Source organism: Moschus berezovskii, chromosome 15 (assembly GCF_049115385.1).
Source record: "Moschus berezovskii isolate FMDL1 chromosome 15, NW_MosBer_1.0, whole genome shotgun sequence".
NCBI lineage: Eukaryota > Metazoa > Chordata > Mammalia > Artiodactyla > Moschidae > Moschus > Moschus berezovskii.
Window position 1 is genome coordinate 59,052,767 of NC_142474.1, and position 21,038 is coordinate 59,073,804.

The 21,038-nt window shown below is 37.5% G+C and overlaps 2 protein-coding genes across 4 annotated transcripts in view; both read right to left on the reverse strand.

The window, feature by feature from the left end:
- The window catches only part of GPR158 (G protein-coupled receptor 158), a 548,344-nt gene that overhangs the window by 404,461 nt on the left and 122,845 nt on the right, over positions 1-21,038 (reverse strand). The window lies entirely within an intron of this gene.
- The window catches only part of THNSL1 (threonine synthase like 1), a 44,513-nt gene continuing 33,847 nt past the window's right edge, over positions 10,373-21,038 (reverse strand). For 2 of the 3 annotated variants that reach the window (XM_088844123.1, XM_055428468.2), the window contains exons 2-3: positions 15,336-15,502; positions 10,373-14,097 (exon numbers count right to left, since the gene is read on the reverse strand). In XM_088844123.1, the coding sequence (XP_088700249.1) occupies positions 11,818-14,049 (2,232 nt within the window). In that variant the 5' untranslated portion in view covers positions 14,050-14,097; positions 15,336-15,502 and the 3' untranslated portion in view covers positions 10,373-11,817. The remainder of the gene's footprint in view (positions 14,098-15,335; positions 15,503-21,038) is intronic. The other variant, XM_088844124.1, reaches the window with a different exon arrangement.

A 21,038-nucleotide genomic window follows, 5' to 3' on the forward strand; every position in this document is an offset into this window, starting at 1 on the left:
AACCTCCACCTAACCTTTAAACTTCAACTCACATGTGAGTCTCTCCTCTAGAATGCCTTCTTTGATCCCTCAGTCTGATCTCTTGTCTTTTTTACTTCCATCCCATAGCCCCAGGTCTAAAACATGGCCATGGCCTGTAGTGGATTAGGGAAGAGCCAGCCAGGCAGTGGTCCAGGGCACCAGTTTTCAAAAAGATTTACATGTTGTTAGGAACACTGCAGGGCTTCCTTGGTTACTCAGCAGTAAGGAATCCACCTGCAATGCAGGAGACACAAGAGACATAGGTTCAATCCCTGGATTGGGAAGATCCCCTGGAGAAGGAAATGGCAACCCACCCTAGTATTCTTGCCTGAGAAATCCCATGGACAGAGGAACGTGGTGGGCTACAGTCCATGGGGTTGCAAAGAGTTAGATACAACTGAGCAGATACACACAGGCATATTGCGGAAAGAGAAGATAGTGTTTATCAATACCATTGGCGCTTAGGATTACTGCAACAAGCTTCTAGGAATTAGAAGGTGAGAAGACCCAAGAATACGTTTGAATAGCAATAAAGGGTTTCTAAACTGCCTTTCAAAGAGGATGTTTGGTTAGTTTCCATGTTTTTGTTTTGCTAGTAAGGTTTGTCCATGGGGTCACAAAGAGTTGGACACAACTGAGCAACTTTCACTCACTTCTCTTTGCCAGAGCTGAGCTGCTTAGGACAGCACAGGAGAGGGTAACCTCTGCCAGAAGGTGTCCCTCTTTGCCCTTCCCTGCAGTGTGCCTGCGGTGTGGGGGTCTGTGAGAAAACTGTAAAAGTGCAACGCATACTTAGAGAACATCAATTTTAATGGGAACCAAATATCTAACAAAATATCTAACTTAGCTTTCTCAGGGTACACCATGTTTCTGGCTGGTCCTGATGATTGTATTTACTGTATGCTCTGGTAGTAAGTTGAATTACTTACCTAAGTTCTCAGGGATTGCGACTCTGAATTTTTTGCTTTGTAACAAATCTGAAAAAGGTGCATATTCACCCAAAGTGTGTGATCTTGCAGAATAATAATCCAAAGGTTAAAAATTGGCAGTATATATTTAGCACTGTTCAGAGAAGAATCACCTTCAGTCAGACAGGGAAGAACATTCTGTTTACTCAAGAGGTATTCTATGTTGTTGGATAAATCAGATAATTGTGAGTGAAATATCCCTGAAAACTATCCTTCTCTCTGTGGTTTGACTTCATATTTGCCAAATGAACTACAGTCTCCTAGATACCTTCATGTAAGTATTGGGGACCAGCCTCGATATGGCCCAGGGTATCCTCGGGATGAACGGCGTCGGCGTCAGAGAGAGAGAGAGCAAGAGAGAGACAGGGGCTGATGATTCCTTGGTTTACGCTGGAAACCAATAAAACCCCAGCACGGGGCTTGCTCTGTTTACATAGGCCGCAGGCGCCCTCTCGAATCACTGGAGGCACCCCACCAGGGCACCCCCTCAAGTGGGTCTTAGAAGCCCAGGCAGATAAGTAAACTCAGAGGGCCCAGCGCTCCAAGGATCTCAACCAGAAAAAGGAGAATAGAGAAAAGGATGGAAAAAGAGAAAGAACCACATGGGGAGACCAAGCTTCAGTGAGCAAGGCCCAAAACTTTATTTTCCAGTGCTGCTTTTATACCCTAAGTTGTGCACATAAAAAATAGAGAAAGAGAGGTATAGAGTCACGCCAAAATCACGCGGGGTCAGCAGTCTTGACCCTTATCAGGATCAGGGCTCATTTTTGTATGTCTTGTGATATACAAAAGTTTTGGGTGGTTTACATCATCTTCTGGCCAGGTGGCCTGCTAACAGTTTATGGCCCTTTCTCCTAACAAAGGTTAGTTAGCTAGAAAAAGTCTTATATTCTTTTAAGATGATTTTCCTAAAGTCAGGTGCTAGACATATGACAAAGTTACATTGCTATAAGGCACAGGTGTAGTAAGCTACAAGAAAGGAATTTATTAACTTAAGATCTGATGTGGTTAAATCAAAGGCTACTACTTATATTCTCTATATGTGATTAATATATTTCCAAGGATACAATAGATAGAGGAAACTTTGCAGCAAGCATTGATGCAACAATGAAATCTTTTTTAGTACTACTCTAATGATTTTAACTTCTTCAACAGATTCCTGTATTTTAGAATATTAGGCTTTCTGTCCTTGCATGGCTGGGAGGCTATAAACAGTCACACTCATAGTTTTAAGAGCCCGGACAAACTTGTCATGCAATTTAGAAAGCTATCAGAGGGGCTGGATTGGAACACTCCTATTAAGCCAAGGAGAACTTTTTAACTACAGCTCTGAATTAATGTTTTCAGAGAAAGGTGGTTGGGGGGAAGCCCCCGTAAGTATTAGAGGACTTGGTAAGAGGCGTAAGATAGTAAAGCAGTCAGATTCCGGTTTTCTTTGGGGTAGATGCTCAGGTAAGTCCAGGGGGCTCCTCGAGTCCTGATTAGCCTTTGCCCGTCAGGCCTCTTCCCCAGTTGACCTTTGCCACGGGTAGGATTTCCCTCGCTGGCTCCCGGCATGTAAGGGATGAAGAATCTTGGGTAGAAAAGACCAAATCTGTGGTCACCAGAAAAATGCATCAACAATTATAAATCAATAAATGCACATTTTAGTTTATATTAACTCTTATAAGTGTGATTAGCAGAAGATAAAATCTCTAAATCTGTGCAATTTTGTGTACATGAACAAAATTTAATTTCTGGACCTCTCACTCTGGAGACCACATTTAGGCGCTATCTCCCTTTCTGAGGCCTTTGGAAAAATCAAACAATTTGTAATCATTTTACAAATTACAAATCTCCTACATGTGATTTTTCCCTCTTTGACAAGAATGACCTGCATATTTCAAAAGATATTTTAGCTTTGGTTTCTCCCTAAAATTTTCATTTCAGTATGACTTTTTTTTTTGGTATGACTTTTGGCCAGTAGAAATTTTATGCTCTTGACCCAATTTAAACTAATATTTTCCTTCTTTCTGTTGCCAGTAAAATAGTTATACTCAACTTTTCTCAAGAGAAAGATGTTCAGTATTTCTTCATAGTAGGCTACAACACTGAAGGGGAGAGGGTGTACCTTTTGACCTGATGACTCTTATTCTGGAAAACATTCAGAATACTGTGAATAAATACACTATTCAGATCTTTTAGGATTAAATTACATGACTTTAATAGAGAAGAACCCTACACAGATGTGAAATTTACAAGAAATTATGTATTTTCTGGTAATGACCCATGTTGATTTGGCAGTTGTTTAAATATTATGTCAGTCAGTCAGTTCAGTCGCTCAGTCGTGTCCAACTCTTTGCAGCTCCATGAACCGCAGCACGCCAGGCCTCCCTGTCCATCACCAACTCCCGGAGTTTACCCAAACTCATGTCCATCGAGTTGGTGATGCCATCCAACCATCTCATCCTCTGTCATCCCCTTTTCCTCCTGCCCTCAATCCTTCCCAGCATCAGGGTCTTTTCAAATGAGTCAACTCTTCACATCAGGTGGCCAAAGTATTGGAGTTTCAGCTTCAACATCAGTCCTTCCAATGAACACCCAGGACTGATCTCCTTTAGGATGGACTGGATGGATCGCCTTGAAGTCCAAGGGACTCTCGAGTCTTCTCCAACACCACAGTTCAAAAGCATCAATTCTTCGGCCCTCAGCTTTCTTTATAGTCCAACTCTCATATCCATATATGACTACTGGAAAAACCATAGCCTTGACTAGATGGTCCTTTGTTGACAAAGTAATGTTTCTGATTTTTAATATGCTGTCTAAGTTGGTCATAGCTTTCCTTCCAAGGAGTAAGCATCTTTTAATTTCATGGCTGCAATCACCGTCTGCAGTGATTTTGAGCCCCCCAAAAATAAAGTCAGCCACTGTTTCCCCATCTATTTGCCGTGAAGTGATGGGACTGGATGCCATGATCTTGGTTTTCTGAATGTTGAGCTTTAAGCCAACTTTTCCACTCTCACTTTCATCAAGAGGCTCTTTAGTTCTTCTTCACTTTCTGCCATAAAGGTGGTGTCGTCTGCATATCTGAGGTTATTAATATTTCTCCCGGCAATCTTGATTCCAGCTTGTGCTTCTTCCAGCCCAGCGTTTCTCATGATGTACTCTGCATATAAGTTAAATAAGCAGGGTGACGATATACAGCCTTGACGTACTCCTTTTCCTAATATTATGTCAGCCAGTTATACTTAAAATCTCAAACAGACTGGAGAGTCCCAGAAAAAAATGTAGCATCAAGAGCAAGTAAAATTATTTTCTGAAAACTTCAGCTATTTGATTTGAGCCTTGTAAATAAAATTCAAAACAAATAATTTCAGGGCTCCATCACCAAATAGAAGAATTGATTTAAGATAGCCCCTTGTGGATTTAAGTAATTTAAAATTACAAACCCTAATATTTGTAAGTGAAACTAAACCTGCCTTTATCAACCCTGCATTGTATAGGCCATTACAATCCCCATAAAGTCTATGATAATAACTGAACAAGTAGCGCCACATCTGAACATGGAACCTCAGCTCAAGACAATTGTTACCACTGCTGAAATAAAGAAAGACCCAAGAACTCAGACAGCAATAGAGTTTAGATAGAAAAATAGCTGAACTGAGTAATATACCTTCTGTAGGAAGCAAACAACTTTTGATACAGGCCTCTGGTCTAAATCTTGCCAACTGAGCAGAGAACTGCTGTACATGATGTTGGTTTGGTTTCCTGTGTTTGACAGGTCCCTTCTCCATGACACTGACAATTTGCTTGGCTTTGCTCTCTTTGAACCAGAAAAGCTTATTCTACCTCTGATTTTAAAGGAGGCTATTTGTTTTTATTTATTTTTTTTTTTCTTTTTTTTTTTTTTTTTATTTCTAAAAAAGAATTTTATTAAAAAAGCACAAATGCAAAGAAATGAACAGAGGAAAATTTATGCGTCGAACCTGGACTGGTCACTTATGATAATATACATGCTACAATTCCATTCTCTCCAATCATTCCACCTTCACCCTCTCCCACAGAGTCCCAAAGACTGTTCTAAATGCCTATGTCTCTTTTGCAGTCTCTTATACAGGGTTTAGGTTACCATTTTTCTAAATTCCATATATATGCGTTAATATACGGTATTGATGTTCTTCTTTCTGGCTTACTTCACTCTGTATAATTGGCTCCAATTTCATCCACCTCATTAAAACTGATTCAAATGCATTCTTTTTGATGGCTGAATAATACTCCATTGTGTATATGTACCAAAGCTTTCTTATCCATTCATCTGCAGATGGACATCTAGGTTGCTTCCATGTCCTGGCTATTATAAACAGTGCTGCAATGAACATTGGAGTACATGTGTCTCTTTCAATTCTGGTTTCCTCGGTGTGTATGCCCAGGAGTGCGATCGCTGGATCATATGGCAGTTCTATTTCCAGTTTTCTGAGGAATCTCCACACTGTTCTCCATAGTGGCTGTACTAGTTTGCATTCCCACCAACAGTGTAAGAGGGTTCCCTTCTCTCCACACCCTCTCCAGCACTTATTGCATGTAGACTTTTGGATAGCAGCCATTCTGACTGGTGTGAAATGGTATCTCATTGTGGTTTTGATTTGCATTTCTCTGATGATGAGGGATGTTGAGCATTTTTTCATGTGTTTATTAGCCATCTTTATGTCTTCTTTGGAGAAATGTCTGTTTAGTTCTTTGGCCCATTTTTTGATTGGGTCACTTAGTTTTCTGGAATTAAGCTGCAGGAGCTGCTTGTATAATTTGGAGATTAATCCTTTATCAGTTGCTTCATTTGCTATTATTGTCTCCCATTCTGAAGGTTGTCTTCTCACCTTGCTTAGAGTTTCCTTTGCTGTGCAGAAGCTTTTGATTTTAATTAGGTCCCATTTGTTTATTTTTGCTTTTATTTCCAATATTCTGGGAGGTGGGTCTTGGAGGATCCTGCTGTGATTTATGTCGGAGAGTGTTTTGCCTACGTTCTCCTCTAGGAGTTTTATAGTTTCTGGTCTTACATTTAGATCTTTAATCCATTTTGAGTTTATTTTGGTGTATGGTGTTAGGAAGTGTTCTAGTTTCATTCTTTTACAAGTGGCTGACCAGTTTTCCCAGCACCACTTGTTAAAGAGACTGTCTTTTCTCCATTTTATATTCTTGCCTCCTTTGTCGAAGATAAGGTGTCCATAGGAGCGTGGGTTTATCTCTGGGCTTTCTATTTTGTTCCATTGATCTATATTTCTGTCTTTATGCCAGTACCATACTGTCTTGATGACTGTGGCTTTGTAATAGAGCCTGAAGTCCGGCAGGTTAATTCCCCCAGTTCCATTCTTCTTCCTCAAGATTGCTTTGGCTATTCGAGGTTTTTTGTATTTCCATACAAATTGTGAGATTATTTGTTCTAGTTCTGTGAAAAATATTGTTGGTAGCTTGATAGGGATTGCATTGAATGTATAAATTACTTTGGGTAGTATACTCATTTTTACAATATTTATTCTTCCAATCCACGAACACGGTATATTTCTCCATCTATTCATGTCCTCTTTGATTACTTTCACTAGTGTTTTATAGTTTTCTATGTACAAATCTTTTGTTTCCTTAGGTAGATATATTCCTAAGTATTTAATTGTTTTCATTGCAACAGTGAATGGAATAGTTTCCTTAATTTCTCTTTCTATTTTCTCATTATTAGTGTATAGGAATGCAAGGGATTTCTCTGTGTTGATTTTATATCCTGCAACTTTGCTGTAATCATTGATTAGCTCTAGTAGTTTTCTGGTAGAGTCTTTAGGGTTTTCTGTGTAGAGGATCATGTCATCAGCGAACAGTGAAAGCTTTACTTCTTCTTTTCCAATTTGTATTCCTTTTATGTCTTTTTCTGCTCTGATTGCTGTGGCAAAAACTTCCAGAACTATGTTGAATAGTAGTGGTGAGAGTGGGCACCCTTGTCTTGTTCCTGACTTTAGGGGAAATGCTTTCAGTTTTTCACCATTGAGGATAATGTTTGCTGTGGGTTTGTCATATATAGCTTTTATTATGTTGAGGTATGTCCCTTCAATTCCCACTTTCTGGAGAGTTTTTATCAAAAATGGATGTTGAATTTTGTCGAAGGCTTTCTCTGCATCTATTGAGATAATCATATGATTTTTATTTTTCAGTTTGTTAATGTGGTGTATTACGTTGATTGATTTGCGTATATTGAAGAATCCTTGCATTCCTGGGATAAAGCCCACTTGGTCATGATGTATGATCTTCTTAATGTGTTGTTGGATTCTGATTGCTAGAATTTTGTTAAGGATTTTTGCATCTATGTTCATCAGTGATATTGGCCTATAGTTTTCTTTTTTTGTGGGGTCTTTACCAGGTTTTGGGATTAGGGTGATGGTGGCCTCATAGAATGAGTTTGGAAGTTTCCCTTCCTCAGCTATTTTCTGGAAGAGTTTGAGTAGAATAGGTGTTAGCTCTTCTCTAAATTTTTGGTAGAATTCAGCTGTGAAGCCGTCTGGACCTGGGCTTTTGTTTGCTGGGAGATTTTTGATTACAGTTTCAATTTCCGTGCTTGTGATGGGTTTGTTCAGATTTTCTATTTCTTCCTGGTTCAGTTTTGGAAAGTTGTACTTTTCTAGGAATTTGTCCATTTCTTCCAGGTTATTCATTTTATTGCCATATAATTGCTGATAGTATTCTCTAATAATCCTTTGTATTTCTGTGTTGTCAGTTGTGATCTCTCCATTTTCATTTCTAATTTTATTGATTTGGTTCTTCTCCCTTTGTTTCTTGATGAGTCTGGCTAGTGGTTTGTCAATTTTATTCACCTTCTCAAAGAACCAGCTTTTGGTTTTGTTGATTTTTGCTATGGTCTCTTTTGTTTCTTTTGCATTTATCTCTGCCCTAATTTTTATGATTTCTTTCCTTCTACTGACCCTGGGGTTCTTCATTTCTTCCTTTTCTAGTTGCTTTAGATGTAGAGTTAGGTTATTTAGTTGACTTTTTTCTTGTTTCTTGAGGTATGCCTGTATTGTTATGAACTTCCCCCTTAGCACTGCTTTTACAGTGTCCCAGAGGTTTTGGGTTGTTGTGTTTTCATTTTCATTCATTTCTATGCATATTTTGATGTCTCTTTTGATTTCTTCTATGATTAGTTCATTATTCAGCAGCGTGTTGTTCAGTCTCCATATGTTGGCACTTTTAACAGTTATTCTCCTGTAATTGAGATCTAATCTTACTGCATTGTGGTCAGAAAAGATGCTTGGAATGATTTCAATTTTTTTGAATTTACCAAGGCTAGATTTATGTCCCAGGATGTGATCTATAAAGTTTCAAAGAGTGGCTGGAGTATACAGACAGGGCCCACACCAATAACTATTTCATACACAGGCTTTAATCATCTTCCTGCACAAAACTCTACTATTTATGTTCCCATGAGTTTGAGGCTCATGTGAAAACAGCTCATGAAAACAGCTACTTTTTTTCTTAATGCTGTAAGTAGTTTGAATTAGAAAATGTTTTAAATGATCTAATGGATTGAGAGAAACAGTATTTGCCATGATTGTTTTTGGAAGTGAATTGCTATTAAAATCTAACAAAAACTTCAAACAGAAAAATTTATTACCTTCTAAACTCTATTTTAATGAAAAAATATTTTACTATTTTCATTGATATCCAATTAAAAATCTCACTTCTTTTTTCTCAAAAATCTTACAAATTTGCCATATTTTTAGCACTGTAAAATAATTTCAAAGATTGGAGAAGAAATTACAACCATTGCTCAAGAACTGATAATTTTTCATATTATAAACAAACCACACATTTTTATTTTAATACAGCTAAGATATGAAATATATATTTATATACCATTAGAAAGAATCACAGGTGTTTGGAAGTTCATTTTCACTAGCCTTCAATACAAATTTTATGAAACAGTATACCTATTGGATACAAGTACAGATAAATATTAGACCATTTAAATGTCCATTAACATAAATGGATAGATTGTGGCATTCATTCTACAGATTATACAGTAATTAATGAACTCTGCCTTCTGTCATTTGCATGGTTAAATTTTAAAATTATTGAATAAAACAAAGTCATGGAAGAATATGTATAGTATGATTCCATTTACATAAAATTTAAAAAGAGGCAAAACTGTACATATAAACAAGGAAATGATAAAGAGAAAATTTAGGATAGTGGTTACTTCTGAGGGAGAGAAGCAAATGTAATCAAATAGAAGCCACAACAGGTGTCAAACACGAGGCATGTTCTACTCTTAAAGCAAAGTGGGGAGCAGCACATGTTTCTGTTTTATTCTTCTTCCCTGAACAGTACACACACTTTACACATTCTGCACAACATGAGAGGCAAGAAAGCGGAGACCACACATGTAGACAACTCTTTTCCAAGAGGCTTGGTCTTGAGTGGAACATAAATAAAAGAGTAGATGGTGGGGGGATGTGGATGTTGACTTGTTTTGCTCGTATACTTTTTAACATGTGAAAAGAGAGCATCTGAATGGTATAGTAAGGAAGGTCCCGTCAGCACTAGAGGAGAGACCTGATGAAGTAAGTGACAGGAGTATTCTGACAGGAACAGAAGCCAGCACACACCTGAGGGAGCGTCACCCAATTCAATCCAGGGGGAGCAGGCGAGGAGAGAAACAGTACAGCAGATTTAGACACTTGGTGATAGGAACACACGTCTTCACTGATGGCTTATATCCTCTTGACTGAGGCAAGGTCATTAGCTGAGACGGAAGGGCTAGACTTGGTATTAAGAAAAAGTGAAAGCATGAAATAAAGAGAACGAACGAACTGGAGATAAAGGAATGTGCTCTCTTGAACAACTCACTGTACCTATTTCCCTTGTGTACCTAGAATGTACTTCCCGTTCCTTTTCGCGTAGAAAATCTTGCCATCCTTCAGGACTCACAGCAGCTTCTGTGTCTTCCACGACACCTTTTCTAACTGGCCCATGGTAATCCAACAGCTCCTGACTGTATCCCTTACTTTTTACTTACTCATGAACTGTCTAGAATAACTCTTCTATGTTGAACCTGATACAACTCTACATGTTGTCTCCTTCACTACAGTTTCGTGGGCAAAAACCATGTCTTTTAAAAACTAACAAAACTGTCCCTCCCACTTTCAGAAAAATAGTGAATTATCATACACACAGGAAAATTTACATGTATTTTCTAAACATATCGGCTACTGAAACACTTATCCTTAAAAGCAAATGATAAAATAACTAAGACATGCATGAAGAAGTGAACTTTGAATCCTCCATTATTTTCTTGTAACTGCTCTTGGTTTTCAAGTTTTGGTTTCAGAAAGTACTTTTTAGAAGCTGGAGATCCAAAGTTACCACAGTTGGTTTAATTTTTTTAATTTTTAAACAAATAATTTCTGCTCATTAAACTTTTACAATTTTTTTCTTGACAACCTGCAATATGTTTCTTTGTGGAGGCAGTTCTCCCAGAAAATGAAGCAGAATATTATCAGCAAAGACAAATTATGTTAGGAATGCCATCTTGTGGTTGAGAGTAGTCCATTACACTAACAGGTCCTTTCAGTGACAATCTTTTAATTCAGAAATAAAACATCCAAGAAATTCACAAATGTAAATCATGATTATAATGTATTGTTACTACAAAGAAGGAAACACTAAATATGTGCATCAATTGCATGTGGTTTTAGCTGCCAAAAAAGACAATGTTCACTGAAAAAGACACAGTTGACAAATTATATAGGAATAGAGCCTAAATAACACAAGAAAACTGCTATAACCATACTTCAGTTCAGTTCAGTTCAGTCGCTCAGTCGTGTCCGACTCTTTGCGACCCCATGAATCACAGCACGCCAGGCCTCTCTGTCCATCACCAACTCCCAGAGTTCACTCAAACTCATGTCCATCTACTCGGTGATGCCATCCAGCCATCTCATTCTCTGTCGTCCCCTTCTCCTCCCGCCCCCAATCCTTCCCAGCATCAGAATCTTTTCCAGTGAGTCAACTCGTCGCATGAGGTGGCCAAAGTATTGGAGTTTCAGCTTTAGCATCAGTCCTTCCAATGAACACCATACTTAAGACTATTCAAATACTCTGAATTTTGGAAAGCTTTTCTCTTGAAACAGATATGTAATTTTATTTCTGTATCTACTACTAGGTAGTTCTGTTGATCACATCCTAGATTTAAATCTTGTGTCTTGAATTTCAAACTACATCACCTTAACTATACACATTCCAAGGGGAGAGAAGGCTGGAACACTTATCTAATCCGGATGGTATAGGATCCACTTAATTAATTATAGTCCAAAATGGAATTTGAGGAGAGTCAAAAATGCCAGCCATTTCTTAATAGAAGAGCTTACTATTTCTTCTAAATAAGTTAACCATTAGAGTGTAAATTATCTTTCTAGTCAATAAAGAACTAATAATGGTTACAGATATACTATGTAACAACTGTGCTGAAATATTTTAAGTGTCAGAGTTCCAGACATTTTGGTCCATTTAAAAGTGGGGATGAGGGAAGAGAAACTGATATATCCCTCATGGGTGCAGAACGCAGCACAAGGGTCCATGCATTATGCTACTTTCTGTCACTTCTAGATTAAGGATCCAAGGAGCATGTGTAGGGACAATGGACAGACCTAGAGGCGAGGCTATTGAAATTCCAAAAGCTAACAGTGTATAAATATGTATATAGGCATACATATTTACATAAAAAACAAAATGTTATTTGTACTCAAAATTAACTTTTGTGATTTATTACTGCATGCTTTTCACCAGAATTTTTTTTCTTTTACTCAGAAAACTTTCATATGAATTGATTTTGTGCAAGTTTTTCCACGTGATTCTTCAGGACATTCACATCAGCTGCACAGACCTGGTGCTCCATCTTCTCCTGCTGTTTTGTTCTCTCTAATAAAGCCTCGTGCGGTGGAGGTAAGGCGTTGTATGAACTTAGTAAGTAAACCTGACTTGATGAAGTCTGGTTGATTTTTCTGATCTTTAAAGCCTGCATGATAGCAGGTGCAAACTTGGAGTAATGAGCTGTCGAGGATACAATCACTGGGCAAGTTTTGTCTTGCATTCTGTCTGCAACTACTTTTGCAATAGCAGTGTGTGGGTCTAAAATGTACCCCGAAGTGTTGTAGGTGGAGTGAATAGCTGCCAGGCACTCTCCCTCGGAGCACCAGTCGGCCACAAAATCCTGCTGAAGTTTCTCAACTAGCATCTTCTCTATCTGGAAGTGATGCTCCTCTTCTAATTGATTAAACAGTCTTCTTATTAACTGTCCATCTTTATTAGTCATCAGGTGTAAATGTCGTTCCAGGTTTGAAGATTTGAGGATATCGATTGCTGGTGAAAAGGTCTGTGCTAGTTTTCTTTCCCTTATATCATAATGTCCTGTTTTTATAAAATCAGTCAAAACATGGTTCTGATTAGAAGCACAGATAAATTTTCGAATAGGGACTCCCATGGTTTTGGCATACACTGCTGCTAAAATATTACCAAAGTTTCCTGTGGGAATACACACATCAACTGGGCTTCCAAAGGAAATAAATCCTTGGCTAACGAGATCAAGGTATGCAGAAGCATGATAAACTACTTGGGGAAGCAGTCGGCCCCAGTTTATGGAATTAGCTGAACTTAAGACGGTTCCATACTCCACAGCAAGAAAGCCAGTAAAATCAGAATCTTGAAAAATTCTTTTTATAGATGTCTGGCAGAAATCAAAATCTGACTTGACACCTACCGCCCATCCATTTTCATTCTGACTGCCAATTATTTGTGCTTTTTGAAAATCACTGACTCCGTCTTCAGGAAAAAATGTGACCACGGCTATTCTCTGCTTGTCATTCTTATTAAGACGACTAAAGCCATTTAAGACTGCACTTCCAGTGTCTCCTGAGGTGGCTACAAGTATCATAAAATTGCAACTTGGTGGAATACAGTGTGCAAAAAGATGGGGCATGAGCTGTAAAGACAGATCTTTAAATGATCCCGTTGGTCCATGAAACAACTCCAGGATGAACTGGTTGCCTGACAGGTGCCTGACAGGGGCGATTTTTGAGCAAGCAAAGTTTTCCCCATAAGCAGTTTCTATCATTTCTCCCAGTCTGGCAGCGGGTATGTCAGCAGGATGTATACATTTTTCCAGAAGTATCTGTGCTCTCTCTATGTATGTTGCTCCTACCAGGCTTTTCCACTCCCCACAGTTTAACTTTGGAAACTCCTTCTCAGGAACAAAAAGTCCACCATCAGAAGCTAACCCCTCAATCACAGCTTCACTAAAGAATTTCGTTGGACCTTTCTGTTCACAGTCTTTAGGCCAAATGTGTCTTGTGGAAATGAATGTTTCTGAATCCACATCTTGGTATCTTTTAACTGCGCTCAGCACCTTGTTGGCTACCTCCTCTGGGGAAGCCCCACTTTCACAAAAAACACGAGTATCGTACCACTTCTTATAGTATCGTCTTCTAAATTTAAGTAAGTCTTTCATTGAGGTTCCAGAATTCTGACCTACAATCCTATCTGTCTTCATTAATTTTAGACGACTGACTATATCTAGTAGAGGTACATCCAGATAAACAATTATTCCATTTTTCTTTAGATGCCACATGCTAGCATCATGCATTGGGTTGGACCCAGTAAGGGAAATCACACTTCCAGATGCAGAGAAGTTTAACACGGCTTTTCCTTCCTCTTCTAAAAACTGCTCATTACCAACATCCTGCAATTTTTCAGACACACTCATATTCCAGGTTTTTTCAAGGATATCATCGTCTACATCGATGACACAACAACCCAGTTTCTGGCCTATTATTCTGCCTACTGTTGTTTTCCCAGCACCGGGAGGTCCCATCAGGATAATATTTTTGTCTCCAACAAGAGAGTAGATGGAATGCCATGACTTCCTTAATTCTGCAAGCGCAAAGGTTCTTGAAAGAAATAGCTGTGGATGTTTATCTGTTTTAACATGGATGCGAGACAAGCATTTCTGAGTTATCTGTTTCAGATGCCGACATCCCTTAAAGTGGAGCATTCTCTTTTCACTTTGTTGCCCAAGCCAACAGAAAAACTGGCCTTGGCCCTTTTCAAAACATAAAGACAAAGAAAGACATTTGGTTACTAACTTCAGTAGGCTTAACATACCAATAGCATTAGGTAGAATTATGCCCATAGTACATAAACTTAAAATGTTTCTGAATTTTATATGGCATTTAAAAAATTATCCAAATCTAAATTCTCATATATTACATATTATTTTTTTAGTAATCTTTTCAAGTCTCAAGACAGTGAGTAATCAAAACTTTAACAATTTGTAACTATGAGCAACAGAAACTTTATTCCGAGAATGTTGTATCATAGAGACTTTTTTAAAAAAGATACTAAATCAAATTACTGTTTCTTTTCCTATAATGAAAATTGTCTCATGGTTTGTAACCCAAGTAAATAAGGATTACTTGGAGTTGGGATGCTATATACTTGCAATTCAGAAAGCTGAATAGTCTCTATATTTCTTGTTAGTTATATAAACATGTTAATAGACTATCATGTTACTCATAAATTTCTTAGTCAAAGAATTCACAACAAGAAACCAGAATAAAATATCTGCTTATTCAATGCTTAAAGAATTTTCCAAACTATAGAACAAAGGTATGACCTTTACTTTCTTACATGCCTTTTACATGCATACTGGTAAAATCATTCTTACATGTTTTTCATGTTTTTCACTAGCTTAAAAAAAACTAGTGAAAGATATAACATTATGTAAATACTTAAGAAAAAAGGATAATCGACAGCAAACTCAAAGGCTACAGATCTGTAACTTTCTCTGACTTGGACCATCACTTTCATTTCTATCCTATAAACATCACCAGTGGAGACACAACTCAAATCCCAGACTCCAGAGTGATAGCAAAAAAACCCTCAGGAATGTTTCCATTGATAAGAGGACAAACTCATGCTGGCATCTGGAGAAACTCTGTAATCCCCATACTGATCAGATCCCTGTCTTTGGAAATATACTCACTGTTAAAACACCAGATGTGTGCCAGACAGGTGAGACATTTAGTCATATGTAAAGTACAATTTAATAACTGCTATGATATTTATTTAAAGTGATTAGAGTAACCTTACAGGCATGTAGTGAGACTTTCCACATATTCCGTGGCACAACCAATAGGCAACTATTAAACGTTAGATGGTGTGTTTAGACATGTTCTGAAGACTTTCCGTTATGCACTACTTTGATCATCCATGCTACTCAAACTGTGTTCTCTAATAAAACATTTAAACCATTTTCAACTTACACTGAATTTAACTTACAAGTTAACTTAGAACTGCTGGGAGAAGTGATACATTTCCTTATTTGGCTTTTCAGCTGGTATATGCTTAACTCCCACTGACTTGCAAATGGAAAACACACAGAAACCAATCTGAGGTGAAGAGTTTGTGGATGCTGAGGCAAACTCAGCCTTTGCAAAAAGTGGAGTCTATAATGGAAAAAATTTCAAGTTAATCATAACTGCATACCGTATCATAAAATTCCACATATAGTCTATCGTTAAAATGTCCAATTGGAATTTTTTAAGTACAGAAAAATAATAAACTGACCCTTTTCATGGTTCCCTAAAGCTATTATTGAAAGATTAAGATACTATTTTCCAATATGTGTATCTTACTATAAGAATTTTACTAAACAGTACTGAATTTCTGCCATCAAGCAATATGAAGTGAAGTGAAGTCGTTCAGTCGTGTCCGACTATTTGCGACCCCATGGACTGTAGCCTACCAGGCTCCAAAGTCCATGGGATTTTCCAGGCAAGAATGCTGGAGTGGGTTGCCTTTTCCTTCTCCAGGGGATCTTCCTAACCCAGGGATCGAACCCGGGTCTCCCGCATTGTAGGCAGACGCTTTACCATCTGAGCTACCATCTGGTCCCCAAGCAATATACAAGATACTATAATGAAATGATAAATATAAGTTTACACAATGACACCTAAAATTTTAATGATTTAACTGTACATTCAGTGATCAGATGGAAATAAATCAGTGGACTAAAAAGTATGAAATAAGTATCTGAATTACTCTTTTAGGTTGTTTATCCATCTGAATCATGATTTGGATGTAATATCGACTATAAAAAGTGCCACACATGGGTACCTCTTGGCTATTTAAATGATTTATAATAAATTCAAAGCATATAGCATGATGATAGGCACACAAGAATATTCATTTATATAGTAATATTAAGCACTGTCGTCTCTGACTCTTTGTGACCCCATGGACTATAGCCCACCAGGCTCCTCTGTCCATGGGATTCTCCAGGCAAGGGTACTGGAGTGGGTTGCCATTTCCTTCTCCAGGGGATTTTCCCAACCCAGGAATTAAACCTGAGTCTCCCACATTGCCGGCAGATGCCTTACCCTCTGAGCCACCAGGGAAGCCCCGATAAAAGACTAAAGACATATAAATTGAATCAGAATATCTAGACACAAAACTAGGCTTTTTTTTTTTTCCCCATAGTTTGTTTATAAACCTTCAGAGAAAACAAGGGGCTAGTGTTAGTCTGTGTTAGACACTCAGCTGTGTCTGGCTCTTTGCGACTCTATGGACTGTAGCCCACCAGGCTCCTCTGTCCATGGAATTCTTCAGGGAAGAATAATGGAGTCTGGCTCTTTGCGACTCTATGGACTGTAGCCCACCAGGCTCCTCTGTCCATGGAATTCTTCAGGGAAGAATAATGGAGTGGGTAGCCATTCCCTTCTCCAGGGGAACTTCCTGACCCAGGAATTGAACCCAGGTCTCTTGCATTGGAGGCGGATTCTTTACCATCTGAGCCACCAGGGAAGCCCGTGTTTATAAACCTTCAGAGAAAACAAGGGGCACTCATCAATGCTGTACACAGGTTAACCCTTTCCCTGAAGTAAACAAAGGGTCAGAGAACTGTACACTTGAACCCCATCAGCAATTTCTTTTATTAAACTACTTTTATTCTGGTACTATTTTTTAACACTAATTATTTTGAGGACACTGTATTTAAGCAGCCTGCTTAACCTCCTATTCAGGTAGTTTTTGCTTATAATATCACAGAGTATCATCTTTTTTAGTTCCCAATGCAGAAATTTCTGATATCTGTATTGGTAATAATTGTGTATTACCTGAGTAGCTGGTTTGTTTTTATGGACACTAAATTTTTTACCTGATCTTTTCCACTTTAGGTTGGTTGCTACAATGCTTAACACCAACTCCATTAAAAGCGGAAGACTAACACAAGCGTTAATGCATATTAACTTCACCTTATCCTTTGTAACCTTAGTCTTCCTGTTTTATACAAATTCAAAGTAGAAAATTGTGACAGTTCAATTTATCAACTCAGTATCAATATTATTTCACCATAAAAATCTTCCTGACACTAGCTTATAAAGTGCTCTAACATGTAACAAATATTATCATTTTAAAGAAAATTAAAGAAGTTACATACTAAATTTTGTTTTGTAACATTCAGCCACAAACTAATTTTAGGGTTTCAACATCCACTGTAGGCAAACCAAATGGCAAGAGAAGATGGAATGATGCCCATGGCATATAACTTTTATCTGGAAACTGAATTTTTACTTAAGAGGTAATAGAGTCAGTTTTCATTATTCATGGTAGTTAAGTCTATCAAGTCACCATGAATACGAATTAGTGAATACTGAACCACTGCTTCTGGGGGAAACACACTGTTCCTAGGTTCTTGTGAGCCTCTGGTTACAATATTTTTGCCAACTGATCAATGCATCATGTTTTATGTGTGTTTCTGCTTAAAGACATCTTATTTAATATATACATAATGATTCATTACCACTGAACTCAGACTTTAATACATGCCTGAAGGAAACTTATCTAACGCACACATTTTCTCTGTAAGGCACATGGTGGCCTCACTGCCTTAGGAACACAAGGCAGCACTTCAGCCCTCTGCTTGGGGGCCATTTTAAACAATAAAACCAGCAACTGGAAGCACAAAAATGCAAAAAATGTGGCCCTTAAATAGAATTCAAAAAAGACCCTTGTTTACAGTAGGAGCTGAAACAAGAAGGCAGGGCGCATCACCTTACTTGACCCCAACTTGAAACATGCATATTTCATGACTCAAATTTTTCACCTCTGTGCATGTGGCCATGAGTGACTGCAGAAGTGCTGTAAGCATTAATTTGGGGTTACAAATAAATTTTAGCAAGTAAAATTCACAAATAGAGAACTTGTAAAAAGTGAGGACAGACTGCAAATCATTTTCCTTTACGATTCAAAGCCATATTATTAGGTGTTTTTCATTTACTTATATTTTAATATATTTCAGTAAAGGGGTCATGAATAGGCAATTTTTCTTCAGCCAAAGAACAGAACTATTTCAAATTAAAATGGAAGTCAATAAACATAAGAGTCAAGAAACAAAACCAGTACTTAAAAGACCAAATCTCTTGACCTTAAAGTACTCAGGTTTTACTGAATCATTGATGTTTGCAAATAATTGGTGTAGAGCCAAGTTCTACACAAAAGTATTTTAGTAAACTCTTAATTCCTCAGGGGATGGAAGATGTATACCACTCCATTACACATTAATAATTTTTAAACAGGTTTTCTTACTAGTCGCTTATAGTGTAGTTTTTTGATCCACTAGTTCCAGTAGATACTTCCGAGACATAAAAGACCTTGTCAGAGACAAATGAAAAGGTAGTGACATGTCAGTATCACAGCAAGAACTTTAAAAAACAGAAACAGAATGTCCACATGTACACATTAAATACTGTGTGACCTTGAGGTATGAACTTTAACAATTTTACTGTGGCAAGCTGATCAAAACTGAATATAGACTTCAATGGAAAGAAAGTACAGAAACCACTAGGGAAAAGACTCTGATGCTGGGAAAGATTGGGGGTGGGAGGAGAAGGGGACGACAGAGAATGAGATGGCTGGATGGCATCACCGACTCTGTGGACATGAGTTTGAGTGAACTCCGGGAGCTGGTGATGGACAGGGAGGCCTGGCGTGCTGTGATTCATGGGGTCGCGGAGAGTCGGACACGACTGAGCGACTGGACTGAACTGAAAGTTATTTTCTAAGAATGTTAACAAAGTTACATTTTTAAACCAGAAATACATATTACCTTTTAGCAAGTATTTACAGTGATATTTTCCTATGCTTACACTAGATTGATAATCGAAATTATAAGCACATCAATTTTTACTTCCAAAATAGTCCAGAAAATTTCAATTCCATTATAAAATTATCTAGTTTTCAATACTTCTGGTAAACTTTCAAAATCTATTTAGTGAAAATGATTTAGCATTTGTCACCCATTTAAAATATTTGCTTTCACGATGAGAATTGGCTACAGTTCAATGAAGTTTTGAAAATATTTGTGCAATGATTATACTTGTCACCCTGTCATCCTGTTTTAATACAATCTCTATTTAAATTTCTAAGAATGACTAAATCTAGTCCACTATTTTATGAAGAAAGATATTCTTAAAAATTGCTGCATTTTTACAGCAATGTTGTTTTCCCATAAGTAATAACAAAAAATGAAACTATACTAGGATATAAACTAACCAGGAGAAGGTTAGAAGCTTTGCTTTTAATACATAAAAATCCTCTAACAAGCCCTCCAGTTTATTAGCTGACTGAAACAGCACGGTGGAAGGCCAACACTTCAGTGCCACGTGGTCATCACAGGGATCTTACAATCAAAGCATTTTCCAAATTCACCACTCATCTTTGCCTTTATCTTAGAATCAAAGCCAACTAAGCCTTTTCTGTTGTTAGTCTTTTGCTATTATTCTCTTAAAGGACCTGAATATCTAATTCAAATGATTAAGTACTCTTTGTAATTCTGTAACTTAGAAAAATATTGTGAAGACTATGTCTTTAGAAAGGGTTTATTTTCCTCCCAGTTGTCCTATTTCTACTCCCACCTCTGACCATTTTATTCATCTAAGTAGACTGAAATAATCCTTAGTTAAAAAAAAAAACAAACCACTAATTTTTATGTACAACCATTCATATAAGGTGTCTATGCAAACTATAACCCACAGGCCAAATGTAGCTCACCCCTGTTTTTGTAAATTATGTTTCATGGGAAAAAAAACTTTGCTCATTCATTTTTTGTTTTTCTTCCATTTCTTAAGTATTGTCTTTGGTTGTTTTGGAGCTATAATGGTAGTGCTTCAGTAGTTTCAAAAGAATGCATCTGGCCTGCAAAACCCTACAATATTTATTATATAGCCGTTTACAGAAAAGGTTCACTACCTCAGATGGCACACCAACACTGATTCTCTGTGGACTTACTGAACATAGGCATTTCCTTGAACAGGACTGCCATTTTGAGTGAATTATAAAAATCAGGAACATATTCTTTGTAAACATGCTTTCAAAAGCCAAGAATTACAGACCAATACCTAAAGGGGAAAAAAGTTTCTTTCCAAATGATTTAACAACTTCCCTAAGACTGTATACTAAATACACTACAGTGAGACTTTAAATTCTGTTCAGTATTTTTAAAATCATAATAAACATACTGACATCAGTGAAATTACTGTATTCAGTAACAGCAGAAAGTCAAGACTAGCTGAGGCCAGCGGGTACTTACTAACTAGAGAAATCATGCTTTGCCCTTATTGGCTCTTTCAGAAACTGATAAACATAAGTGTTCTTCTAATTAGAAATGTTACAAATTTTGGCCAAGGACTGTTCCTTTGGCTAACTATTATCATTTCAAGTCCTCAGTTCAAATCTTTGCACATATAGAGAACAGAACTACTTTCTACACAAGCTAAGCAAAAATAACCAAAAACATGATATACTCAAAGTGGAAAGGAAAAGGGCAAAATGGCATATAACATACAAATATCTTGGAAACAGAAAATCTGATATGAAGAACAAAACCATCAACCCCAAGGTGCCATTCATCTGAAATAAAATGTTTGTTAAACGCCTAGGATAAAAAAATAGAAACTTGACCAACTGGATAAGAAAAAACTAAGT